The 14,064-nt window shown below is 35.6% G+C and overlaps 1 protein-coding gene across 3 annotated transcripts in view; it reads right to left on the reverse strand.

Annotated features, from left to right (window-relative positions):
* Nucleotides 1-13,647, reverse strand: part of LOC125659256 (inactive ubiquitin carboxyl-terminal hydrolase MINDY-4B-like) — a 30,400-nt gene extending 16,753 nt beyond the window's left edge. For 2 of the 3 annotated variants that reach the window (XM_048890862.2, XM_048890860.2), the window contains exons 1-6: nucleotides 13,498-13,647; nucleotides 11,934-12,107; nucleotides 11,218-11,238; nucleotides 8,489-8,600; nucleotides 7,047-7,117; nucleotides 3,089-3,208 (exon numbers count right to left, since the gene is read on the reverse strand). In XM_048890862.2, the coding sequence (XP_048746819.1) occupies nucleotides 3,089-3,208; nucleotides 7,047-7,117; nucleotides 8,489-8,600; nucleotides 11,218-11,238; nucleotides 11,934-12,050 (441 nt within the window). In that variant the 5' untranslated portion in view covers nucleotides 12,051-12,107; nucleotides 13,498-13,647. The remainder of the gene's footprint in view (nucleotides 1-3,088; nucleotides 3,209-7,046; nucleotides 7,118-8,488; nucleotides 8,601-11,217; nucleotides 11,239-11,933; nucleotides 12,108-13,497) is intronic. The other variant, XM_048890861.2, reaches the window with a different exon arrangement.
* Nucleotides 13,648-14,064: the final 417 nt, after the last annotated feature.

The following is a 14,064-nucleotide window of genomic DNA, read 5'->3' on the forward strand; positions in this document are numbered from 1 at the left end:
TTGTTTGTCAGTAGCCTGCCTCGATTTAAAAACTGATCATACGCAGAGCAAGCTTATTGTGTTTCTGTGGATATGTTATTGCAAAAATACTGACTATCCTCCCTTCTGAACTAGTGATAAATTATTGTTAGATCCTGTTCATGGTTTTTATCTGATACAGTATATATGGTACATATGTACACTGTATGAACAGGATGTCTATGACAGGGCGTCTATGACCTTTGACCTCCCCAAAACTTCATTGGAAATTGAAGCTATTTTATGTTAAATAGTTGATTTTACTTCACTGTCTACTACACTATAATGCAAGGTGAAGATAACGAACAGCGATCAATCTCATAACTCCTATAAAGGTGAAGATAACGAACAGCGATCAATCTCATAACTCCTATAAAGGTGAAGATAACGAACAGCGATCAATCTCATAACTCCTATAAAGGTGAAGATAACGAACAGCGATCAATCTCATAACTCCTATAAAGGTGAAGATAACGAACAGCGATCAATCTCATAACTCCTATAAGCAATACGAAATAGATAGTTGGGCAAACACGGACTCCTGGACACACCAGAGGTGGGATCAGGTGCCTAGGAGGAGTAAGCATCCCCTGTCGACCGGTCACACCCGCCGTGAGCTCTATATCCCGATCAGGTAAACAGAGTTATCCGCAGTCAAAATCAGTGTGCCAAGAACGGCTTAACAATCGGTATGAAACACATTAGATAGCATTTGACCCAATGATAGATTGTATTGACGAACTAGATCGTTATAACGACCATAGAATTTGCGAAATGCTTACTTCAATCGAGACTGTTGAAACCCCTGTACCATAAACTTGTTTGTCAGTAGCTTACCTCGATTTAAAAACCGACTATACGCAAAACAAGCTCTTGCATATCGAATCAGTTGAGATATATAAACACCATATGCAGGTGATAATGGAATATTGCTACATAAATATGGGAAGTTGACGATGGAGAAGCTGAAATCATCCCGTTTGTCATACAATATGATAATCTGCTATATGAGGCATTATTTTCCGGTACCAAATGAACACATACTTACTCTAAATAAGTAAATCAAAGGGGAAATACATGCAAGTTCCATGACTGACAAACAGCGACTGACCCCTTGCTAAATGTTCGAGAAGCCATGATCGCTAATCTTACAATGCTACTAAATACTGGCATAATGACGGCAATCAAGACTTCTCATGGGTGAATAGATCTTTATATCTCCCTTACTATCATGCAATAAATGTACATTGTCTTCTATACCTTAAAATGAATGTGTAACGCATGTTATTAAAGCACAAATTTTACGATATATATTGTTTAATTGCTTTTAGAAAACGTAATTGGAAACGATCCTCGACCCCATTAACTTTCGCCTTTTTCTCCTCAGTTGTTGATTCCGGAGATAGTCGAAGATTACTAAGGGATGGACTGCTGTGCAGTTAATGTATGAACAAGTCAACAATTTGTTTAAGATGCTAAAATGCAAGATACAAAACACTGTCTAATAAATAATATCATTGTGTTTTTAAAACTTTATTCCCTTAATTACACTTTTGTGACACCCGGCATAAGCAGCCGGAAGTAACGTTCCGTTTATGTATGCAGTGTACTGTTCAAGTGAGGTCACAGAATTCTAATTAAGCAAATTAGCTCGTGTATTTTTTTTTTCTCCAGGAAGCAAAAATTACTTCAGTAGTAGAATACTCTTAATTCATAAATAAGAAAAACTTAATATATGTTTAAATGAAACTTATATATGATATTAAGAGCAAGACCAAAAAAAGTTGTGTTTTTTTCTTCTTCTTTTGTCTGCACACCATTGATGTTACAGATAAACATCTATATACTTTAGGTGTTATACTCCATTTTCTAAATTTCTCCATGCTTGTCAGTCAGCAATTTGAAACAAACATAGCTGCTTTGTACAGTGTAATTAACCATGTTTGGGGATACATGGCTAATTCCTTGAATATTGATACAAACCATTCACAAAGAAAACTTCCGTGATAAGATAATCCCCTACGTGTGGTGTCTCATCTGTGTCATAACTACTTCATTTCATGGCATTTTATTTAGAAAAACGTATACAATTATTGTTATTGTTGTTATAATTTCATTTTGTTGTAATATAATTTACTCTTTTCTAGATATTTCACAGTTTGTAACTAGCCAATTGAGCCTCTGACGTAGTTAATCTATAGTGGGACGTTAATACATGTGCTCAAACAGAGAAACCAAAAAAGACCGAAAGCAATTTACTGACCGTAAAATGCTGGGGTATCATTCCTTCAACGTATCGCGTGTTTAACAAATTATAAGTTCCCAGCACAAATTATAGATGAAAATAGGAATCATATTTAGCTGTGATTAAATTTCCATGAATAAAAACGTTTACGGCATTTTTATTCCCTCTGTTCAGGATTTTGTAATAGATATTTCATACTGTGCAGTGTATATATAGAGAACATAATTGTGAAGACCAAACGAATGATAAAGCAGCGTTTTCTCAATATCAATGATGAGTTTTCATCCTGTTTATAAAATGTAAAGACTAGTTTCCCGAAATTTACTAATTGTATACATACATCGCCCCGCCCAACATCAACTTCCCTACATTTACTAATTGTATACATACATCGCCCCGCCCAACATCAACTTCCCTACATTTACTAATTGTATACATGCATCGCCCCGCCCAACATCAACTTCCCTACATTTACTAATTGTATACATACATCGCCCCGCCCAACATCAACTTCCCTACATTTACTAATTGTATACATACATCGCCCCGCCCAACATCAACTTCCCTACATTTACTAATTGTATACATGCATCGCCCCGCCCAACATCAACTTCCCTACATTTACTAATTGTATACATACATCGCCCCGCCCAACATCAACTTTCCTACATTTACTAATTGTATACATGCATCGCCCCGCCCAACATCAACTTTATTTTCCTTACGTGTGTCGAAGTTTTCTGAAAGAGTGAATTGGAAGAAAGCCAGTAAACAAATACACACGTCGAGTCATTGAAACTTTAGGGAAGAAGAGAAGTGCCTTACCCTCTGGGTTTGTAATCCCCATGGGTAGGGACTGGAATGGTCCTGAAATATGAACGAGGACTTTTTCCATTCTCGACAGAAGGAGTGGACCGAGGAACCGTGAACGATTTCTCTAACCAACTGTAAAATAATAGCACGACTTTAGAGAAAGAATGGTGGTAAGAGGATGGTACTAGAGTCCCACGGGCCACATCGCTCACCTGAATCACCTTGCTACTGCCATTATTCAGCAGTTGTGATTTTTAAAAGATTTCTTTATCAATCTTTATTCCCATGAAAATTTTTGATCCCATATTGTGGTCCAAACCTAGCCCCGAAAGATTACAACATAACTGAAAATGAATTGAATTCACATAACACAGAATTGCCTCAACACCAATACAACTAACATGATCTTGCTGTTCTGGATGAGACCAATGTCACAAGGTCATAGATCATGGGATGATACGAAAGACCTTGCAATAAGAAATCTACTTACAAAATATGAAATCTCTATCTTAAATAGTTGAAATATTGAATAGGTAAGATCTTTATTAAAAGTAGAGTAAACTTCCAGGTCAAGGTCACAAGGTCAAACATTGAAATAAATCAAGGTCTTGTTATAAAATTTTATACACAAAATATAAAAACTTTACCTTACATGGTTCAGGAGATATTGATTAGGTCAGGTTTTAAGAAAGTAGGTCAAGATCACAAGATCAAAAATGATTGTGCCACAAGTTTGTCTTGTCATAAAGAATCTATCTACAATGATGAAGCCCTACCTTGAATACTACTAAAAATATTTAACATGTTACATTTTCTTTAAAATAGGTCAAATCTCAAGGTCATAAGGTCAAAGGTTAAAGTATGAAATAAAAGGTGTTGTCATAAGAAGTTAATGTACAAAATATGAAAGATCTATCCTAAATTGTTCTGACACGAGATATTGAATAGGTCAGTTTTTTCTAAAGTAGGTTCAACTCACAGGTTAAGATCAAAAGGTTAAACTTCACAAAATAAGGTCTTGCCATAAAAAATGTACACACAAAAATGACAGACCCAATAGCTCCGGACAAATTTGATAGGTGGTGTTTTCTTGAAAGTATGCCAAACTCCGAGTTCAAGGCCACAAGGTCAAATGTCATGATATGAAATTAACTGTTGTGCCATAAGAAATATACATACCGGTACAAAATATGAAAGATCTACCTTCAGGATATATAATTGAACAGAATCCAATACCATAAACTGAGAATAGAATTAAGTCAAATTTTTGATTACTTATATCTTAATATTTATCTAGTACAGATGTTTTAAAAGACTGCATGTTTATAAAAAAAAAATCAAATGCAAACATATACAGAGAAGATTTTTATTAAAAGAAGGTCAACCGTTCAGGTCAAGGTCACAAAGATAACGCACCATTGCATCATCAGAAAGGTCTTTCTGTAAGGAGGAATGTATGTACAAAATATGACAGCCCTAGTTTAAATAGTTCAAGAGATATTTTAGAGATTTTCCCCTATATATCAGCATATAACACTTTGATCCCCTATTATGGTCCCACCCTACCCTTGGGGACTATGAATTGCTCAAACTTGGATCTACTCTATGTCAGGAAGCTTTCATATAAATTCCCACTTTTCTGGCCCTGTGATTTTTGAAAAAAAGATTTTTAAAGATTTTCCCTATACATTTCCATGTAAAACTTTGATCCCCAATTGTGGCCCACGCTTGGAGGCCATGATTTGAACAGACTTGAATATGCACTATGTCAGGAAACTTTCATGTAAACGTAAACTTTTCTGGCTCATTGGTTCTTGAGAAGAAGATTCTTAAAGATTTTCCCTTTATATTTGTATGTAAAACTTTGATCCCCTATTGTGGCCCCAACCTACACCCCCCCCCCCCCCCCCCCCACACACACACACTCACTCCTGTCAGGAAACTTTCATGTAAATTTGAAGTTTCCTGGTCCAGCGTTTCTTGAGAAGATTTTTAAATGACCCCACCTTGTTTTTGGATTTTCGTGATTATCTCCCCTTTGAAGGGGCATGACCCTTCATTTGAACAAACTTAAATCCCCTTCACCCTAGGATGATTTGCACCAAGTTTGAAATTGGCTCAGTGGTTCTGGAGAAGATGAAAATGAGGAAAATTTACGGACAGACAAAAGGTGATCAGAATAACTCTCGAGAGCTTTCAGCTCATGTGAGCTAAAAATGCTAAATCTTATTTCAACTTTTTTTTCGATCAACATGGTACGTCAGACCTAATATTCTCAATGATTTCTACAAAATACAATGTTCATTGTAAAGTTAGTCAAACATTCCAATATACATGTATACCGCGCTAACATCATACAGTTAGTAAACAGTCCAATGTACACCGCGCTAACATCATACAGCTAAACAGTCCAATGTACACCGCGCTAACATCGTACAGTTAGTAAACAGTCCAATGTACACCGCGCTAACATCATACAGTCAAACAGTCCAATGTACATAGCGCTAACATCGAACAGTTAATATACAGTCCAATGTACATCGCGCTAACATCGTACAGTCAAACAGTCCAATGTACACCGCGCTAACATCGTACAGTCAAACAGTCCAGTGTACACTGCGTTAACATCGTACAGTTAATAAACAGTCCAATGTACACCGCGCTAACATCGTACAGTTAATAAACAGTCCAATGTACACCGCGCTAACATCGTACAGTCAAACAGTCCAATGTACACCGCGCTAACATCGTACAGTTAGTAAACAGTCCAATGTACACCGTGCTAACATCATACAGCTAAACAGTCCAATGTACACCGCGCTTACATCGTACATTCAAACAATCCAATGTACACCGCGCTAACATCGTACAGTTAATAAACAGTCCAATGTACACCGCACTAACATCGTACAGTTAATAAACAGTCCAATGTACATCGCGCTAACATCATACAGTCAAACAGTCCAATGTACACCGCGCTAACATCGTACAGTCAAACAGTCCAGTGTACACTGCGTTAACATCGTACAGTTAATAAACAGTCCAATGTACACCGCGCTAACATCGTACAGTTAATAAACAGTCCAATGTACACCGCGCTAACATCGTACAGTCAAACAGTCCAATGTACACCGCGCTAACATCGTACAGTTAGTAAACAGTCCAATGTACACCATGCTAACATCATACAGCTAAACAGTCCAATGTACACCGCGCTAACATCGTACAGTCAAACAGTCCAATGTACACCGCGCTTACATCGTACATTCAAACAATCCAATGTACACCGCGCTAACATCGTACAGTTAATAAACAGTCCAATGTACACCGCACTAACATCGTACAGTTAATAAACAGTCCAGTGTACATCGCGCTAACATCATACAGTCAAACAGTCCAATGTACATCGCGCTAACATCGAACAGTTAATATACAGTCCAATGTACACCGCGCTAACATCGTACAGTCAAACAGTTAATAAACAGTCCAATGTACACCTCGCTAACATCGTACAGTTAATATACAGTCCAATGTACACCGCGCTAACATCGTACAGTCAAACAGTCCAATGTACACCGCGCTAACATCGTACAGTCAAACAGTTAATAAACAGTCCAATATACACCGCGCTAACATCGTACAGTTAATAAACAGTCCAATGTACACCGCACTAACATCGTACAGTCAAACAGTCCAATGTGCATCGCGCTAACATCGTACAGTCAAACAGTCCAATGTACACCGCGCTTACATCGTACAGTTCAATATATACAGTTAGTGATAGAATGTTTTGTAAGATCAAATCACCAGAGTGCTGTGAATAACAAACTTTATGCTTCAATTTATTGAAATTTTTAAGTTAAATTAATTAACTTGAGTCTATTTCTGTTTCCTGGTCATTCCCTAGCCATGTAGAAGTATGTAATTTAACGCTTTTGCCAAAACTTTTGCTGACAAACATAAGTCTCACCGTGGCTGTGTGAATTGTAATAGGTGTCCCTCCTAGAGTTCTTCCTGATCTAGGACGAACCAAAGTTCCATCTGAAGGAAGAATCAACGAAATCTCTGTCATTTTAAAAATCCAAACACAAATATATCAAATGTACACAAGGTAAGAAACGAAATGACGCTACTGTGCACCATCTTTAAAGTCAATCTATAAATTTCAATTAGAATAATTGACCACTATCACAAATTCCGATACATTTCAATGAGAAAATTACTATAGCGAGCCGGATGCAAATCATTGAATCAGATATTTTATTCAAAAGTCCATTTTTTTTTGTCCTGGAAAATGGAGAGCCACACGTCAATTGCACGCAAACGGATTTACCCATTTTTGCGGGTCATGAAATCTCATTCCTGATATTTCCCCAACACTGAGAGGATCCAGCACAAATTAAGTGGGAGAGCGGGGAAAAGCACAATTGCAATTCATCAATTCTGTCAATAAGCTCAAATGGTACTTTTACGAGGTATTAGAATTACAAGGTATCAAAATATTGATATTTTTACACGAGCCATTTGCTATTGACAATTGGTTCATTATACTGTACAGGTTTTTGCCGGTTCCGTTCACACATGCTAGACTACCTAATGCGCATGCAATATAGAAATGGACCAAATCGTTTATTTCTCATCTTTTGTGAACAACCACTGTTAATTTTGATTTTCAAAAGATACTAGGTACTAACAAACTTTTTTCAAAGATGATGAAAATGAATACTAGATTTATGTTTTTATAAGTAAAATGAATGGAATTCATCAATGGAATGTAATTTATTCCCATGATTTCTGAATTAAGCCCAAAACAGCGGGGGAATCTTTATTAAGTTATATAGGTAGCTTTTGAACAAAATAGAAAATTTACAAGTCCTATTTTTTATTTTTTAAAAGGAATTTTATATTTGTACTTATTATTTTCCTTGGTCTCAAATGTCCTTTTAAATAAAATATTAGGTTAAGAAATGAGAAAACATAGGCCTAATGGAAATTCAGTTATATGTTTCCGGTGGTAAAATATTTATAACGCTCATTAAAATGTATGCAGCCAAGCGCATGCAACAATGAGTGTATAAATGATCACTCTCTATGAAATTGTATTAAGGGTGGATGAATTGAATAATATTCCGGGGTGATGTTATGTGTCCTTGTGAATGGGGGGGGGGGGGGGGCGCTTCGACTTGAAAATTTCCCTCCAATTAGAATTAATGCGCGCACAAAGGATGAACAAGGTAAAACTGGGGGGTGGGGGTGGGGGTAGTAGCAGATGATCTGGCATATATCATTATATACAGCAGAAACAAATTCAGACAACATATTAAAGAGTTTCTTAGAAAAAGGCGGATAGAGACTGGGAGAATCTCTCTCTCTCTCTCTCTCTCTCTCTCTCTCTCTCTCTCTCTCAATTACCTTTGTTGAGCTGGACTTCTGGCCATGAATCAACGTAAAAAGTGTTCACTCTTTGTGTAAGTTTTGTTGACTTTTCACTGTCGTCTGCTGAGCTGTTGAAACGAACGCGCCTCTATTGAATGAAAATGAAATATTACCAGTGGGCTTTAACAGCAATCTGTCCCCATCGTCATAAATAAATAAATAAATAACAATTATATTAATATAGATAATATTTGATACACTGAGTCATTGTTTATTTTCCTTTCAATTTATCGAACGATGATTGTATACCTGCAATGTATCCTGTTCTAAGCATAAATATATTCACACCACATTGTATTTGTATATTGATTACAGTACCGAAACGTCTCGCTTATCATCACTTCAAGTTACTCTTTTTAGTACAGTTGACTGCTGCGCAAATGCAGTTACTAATCTCTCATTCTTCTCGACAATTATTCATTCATTAATCTAAAGCGTGTCCCAATGCCTGAAGTTCGAAAAATAGATCCGGGACAATGTGCGTCTTTTTTTTTTAACAACAACACCCCCCCCCCAACCTGATGGATTCAATTGAATGAATTCCTATTCAATTACATGTAAAAAAAAAAAAAAAAAAAAAAAAAAAAAAAAATTCATGTCCATGTCCATATACTCAGAACGTGGACCACAGCAAGTGATGCAATGTCCAAATTACTGGTATGAATTTTACTACATGTACAGAAGCTATCGACATTTTAACAACGTAAAAGGTGTTTTTTTTACCGAGGCAGCTGCCTCGGTTGCCTCAATGGAAGCTACGCCACTGATTTTGCTTTTGGTATTTAATCACTGCAAAATGACAACCAAAGACAAATTTAAAAGTGAGTTAATAACTTTTGTCAAAGTATATGTAGTTGTCTTCTTATGTATATATATACCTCTCACAATGCCTTTCAAATCTCTTTACAACTAGTACAGTAATATACTCAAGTGTTAAAAGAAAAGTAAAGAATTTAAGATAAATATAGAGGTTAGTATAAAATAGGCATTGCAAATTAATTATAAAATATTAATTTGAAATTGATAAATCAGCTCATTAACACAAACTTATGCACTGTATTTTTTGTTGTTGGTGGAATTAGATCTATTTACTAAGTCAAATCACGACACCGTATATTGATTTTTTTTTGGTTGTTCGCTGGTTGGGGCGAAAATCGACACTTCTGCGATTTTAGTTTAAGGAGATTGATTTTTTTGCCATCATCCGTTTGTGGAGCACTCTTGACTCGGGTAATATCAAGCTATTCCTACAAAAGCTGAAATAAAATCCAGCCAGGTCTCTTGATATAAGTGATACTGCAGTTTATTACCATTTAATCTTCCAGCGAGAAATACAAGGCAATTTTTATTGTCCAACATTTTCAATCAATACTACAAGATATTGGAATAATTAATATCAATTGTGTCTATTAAATGTCTACAACAAGCAAATGTTCATATTTTGTTTTACTAAAAAACAAAAACAAAACAGAACACGAATAATTCATTAATTTGTCGAAGTTAGACAATGAGTAAAGTGATGAAGGAAAAGCGGCACACGTTAATTTTTAAACGCTATAAAGACAGCGTAGTTTTTCGTTGTAATAAAATTTCACTGCTATTGAAAAACAAGAGGCCCACGAGCCATATCGGTCACCTGAATACTAGTTAAAAGTATCACTAGTCCCAAGGGCAATGAAATCTAGAAAAAAAAATTGCCTGTTCTGAATGTATAAGCTAAATTCTAATATTCAGCAACAGTATAAAACAAGATGTGTTCTTAAAATTTCAATGCCCTCAAAAGTGCATACACTGATGAAAGGCTTTACATAATATAACATATGTATTAACATTAAGCGATATGACTAATTTGGACCCATCCTAGAGTCAAATCCCTGGGATTGCAAAATTCACGATTTTTTCTACATCCTTTTCTGCTATTCCTAAATATGTATTTAGATTTTATATGGCATCAGCAAACTTAAAGAAGTCCTTCAAATCATTAAAATAATATTGGCACCACCCTGAAACCAAACCCCTACCCCTGTGGTCATCAAATTTACAATTTTAGTAGAGGACTACCTGCTCTTTCTAAATACATTTAGTTTCAATTTAGTACCAATAGCACTAAAGATGTTATTCAAATGTTTTACACGTAAAAACTATCTACTAACTTTGGCCTCGCCCTGGAGTCAGAACCCCTACCCCGGGAATCATAAAATTTACAAATTTGGTAGACGCCTTTCCGCTCAACATCACTATGCATTTAGTTTGTCTTACACATGTGCGGTTGTAGAGAAGAAGATTTTCAAAAATTAGTTAATTTTTGTCAGTTTTTGTCCCGCCCCTGAGGCCCAAGGAGTGCGGAAGTTCTGAAATTCACAATTTATGCCCCCTTATCCAAAAATATTCTTCATACCAAATTTGAAAAGAATTGGTATAGTAGTTATCAAGAAGAAGCTAAAAATGTTCAATTGTTAAGGCACGACGACGGACGACAACCAATTGCATAGGGAGTGCAGTGACCAAAACAACTTTATCAAATGCAGTGAAACCTTTTGAAGAAATCCCTACGAAACTAAACACAAGTTGTGATAACAAACAATCAGTGATCGGTTAAATGAAGAGTTTAACAGATTCATTAAATTGAAAATATTTTATTAAGCATGTGATGTAGAAATAGAACAAGTCTGTAAAAATCCATTATGGATAACTAGTATACATACACACTTCAGATCTTGCGGGGGCTGTAAACATTATACAACTGCAGTGACATATACACATGGGTTTGTTTTAAATACTTGGTTAGCCTAAGATATGAAAATGCAAACACTTTGCAACAAATTTTTTTAACACTGAATTCAATTTTTATCATCATCAACTAATAAATGTCATTATAAATACACACAAACCATACGGAACATCCTTTATATTTTCTAAAACTAAAAATTGTATTCAAATCTTGGAAGGAATAATATATTTGTTGTTTAGAAACATATAAATTCAAAGCAAGATAATGTATTTTTAAACTATCCTTCAAACAAACTTGAAAGAAATGTAAACTTAATTAAGGTAAAAATAAAAGATCAATATAGACGGAATAAACTATTTTTAATTTTTAAAAAAAATAAAATAAACAAGCATAAAGATGTATTTGTGAAATATACTATGCCCCTGACTACGGTATGTTCCAGTCCGTATGCTTTATGGATGAAAGTATTGAAGACAAATTGGCACAGCAGTCCAATATCAAGACAAAATATCCGAATTCCACAGGACTCTAAGATATGATAGAAGTTTATGATATGGGGGATGTTGTTAATGTTTTCCCAAGCTGGTGTGGGATAGAAGAGGGGCCTACATGATATTTCTGAATATTAATTATTTAATTCAATAAACATTCTACTATACTTCAATATCCAACAACACTGATTCAACCTACTTTAGAGTCTTCGAAGTTAAATCCTTTATCCTCAAAAATCTTAAGTAGTTTGTTTAGTTTCTCTCTCTCCACACCTGGGGATGATAATCCTATGTTCTTTATGGCATCCGACGCCATTGTTACATTAAACACAAATGTTCTCCCTGATATCTTTACGTTTAAGGCATGGTAGATCTGGAAAAAAATATACATATCGTAAGTTATAAGTATAGGGAGGTGTAAATCATGTTGTGATCTGTTGTTGTGACAAGAATATAACCACTGGAATATATATATAATACCAGAAAGCCGATGGAGTATACTATATGCATATTTGTAAGAATCCAACTCCAAAATGCGATGGTCTGCGTTAAACACCGATAGTGTGGCACGCCAAAGTGCGATACACCCCGGGGATGGTTAGGTCCTTCAAAAGGTGGTGGATGGGTCCATCTCTTCTTAGAGTCGATCAGCATAGTCGGGGGAAGGACTTCTTGAAGAGAGCTTGCTATTCTTCATCCGTGGCCGATCGACCCTCGGATCTCCCTCAGTAGACTGTGTTGATGACGCGGACCATCGCACTTTGGCGTAGCGTGTTTCTATAAGAGAGGGACCCTCGCACTTTGACGTTCGTAATGACAACAAACCATCGCACTTTCACATTTATTCTGAAGTGCTTTCACCTTACGATGGCTCTTCACTGGAATCGTTTAGGAATTAATGTGAACCTTTCAACTGAATCTCTCTCTCCCTCCCTCCCTCCCCCCCCCCCCTCTCTCTCTCTCTGCTATCAAAACAGTATAAAGCTGATTATTTACATTCCAAAACCATGAAAAGTAGACCACAAATTCAATTTTATACATAACAACAGTATATTCGAATGTGTACGTATAAACATTATGGAAATACCGTACTTAAACAATAAATTTGAATTGCAATCAAGTAAAAAAGTCTAGAATAAAGGAATAATTCAAATAAAATTTGAAAACCAAGGGAACGGAATTATTTCAATTAGTGGCAAATTAAAGTGATGCATTGAGAAACGTTTTAAAACTGAATATTCTTGATGTCATAAACCAGGACAAATAAAAACTGCATGTAATATAAAGCTTGATGGTAATAATGAAATCTTCCTATATATATAGTGAATGTGGATATTAACTTGTACTCTGAAAAATCATCACAGTTTCTATTTCGCCTTGTATGTCGTAGGCCAATCCATGCACATGACATTATATACTGATTTCGCACCTGTTACATAGATAGATCTGCATTTAACTATAGTCTAATTAATGCACGTTGATTTAAAAACCAAAAACAGATAATGATTATTAAGATTTTTCAGTTTGATACATAAATATTAAAATACAGGTATCGACATCAATGGTTCATTAAAAGTTTAGGTATTGTATATGGAGAGAAAAATTTAAACCACACATCATAAAATCTTGGATCCGCTGTCTCGTTCATCCAAACAGAAGTTCTGGATCCCTCTGAGGTGATCCCTAACGATCTTCATTTGCTTTGCTCTGTTTAATATATCTATTTGTGAAATTGAAAGAAGCGAGGCAAATATTTCAAATACCTTAGTACTGTGGGACTTTCTGTTCACATCTTTGCCTCGAAATTGAAGTCGGCCACCCTTTAATAGTGCCTAGGTCATTCCATGGGCACGTTGTCAAAGACGCTCTGTTGTTATTTCTCGGAAACACTCGGGCTTTATTATAGCGTTTATACAACAACAAAAAAACGGTAAATGTCATAACAGAAACGGTTTATTCTTTTATATAAGCAATAAAATGGATCAGCATGATTATTCATCAATTTATTGGAAAGTTCATATTGCCAAAATTTAGTCTGGATGTCACGTATTTGCATGGAATCATTTATTTACATATTTTTATCTTATTACCTCGGGATCAACATTTGAACGCTTTGCCAAGTTCGGTCCCTAGCTTTGAACATCGGAAGGCCTCGGGTACCAGGCTAGTTCGGTCCCATGTCGGTTCGCTCTGAGTCATTTTAGATCTTTATCAAGAGACTTATAGATAAAAAAGATAAATTTATTAAGAATATGATTCTAAAATTCTAAATTTCATTTTGGAATTCCCATCCATTGAAGTAGACGTATTACATATTTATCAAGATCCAT

Source organism: Ostrea edulis, chromosome 9 (genome assembly GCF_947568905.1).
Source record: "Ostrea edulis chromosome 9, xbOstEdul1.1, whole genome shotgun sequence".
Lineage (NCBI taxonomy): Eukaryota > Metazoa > Mollusca > Bivalvia > Ostreida > Ostreidae > Ostrea > Ostrea edulis.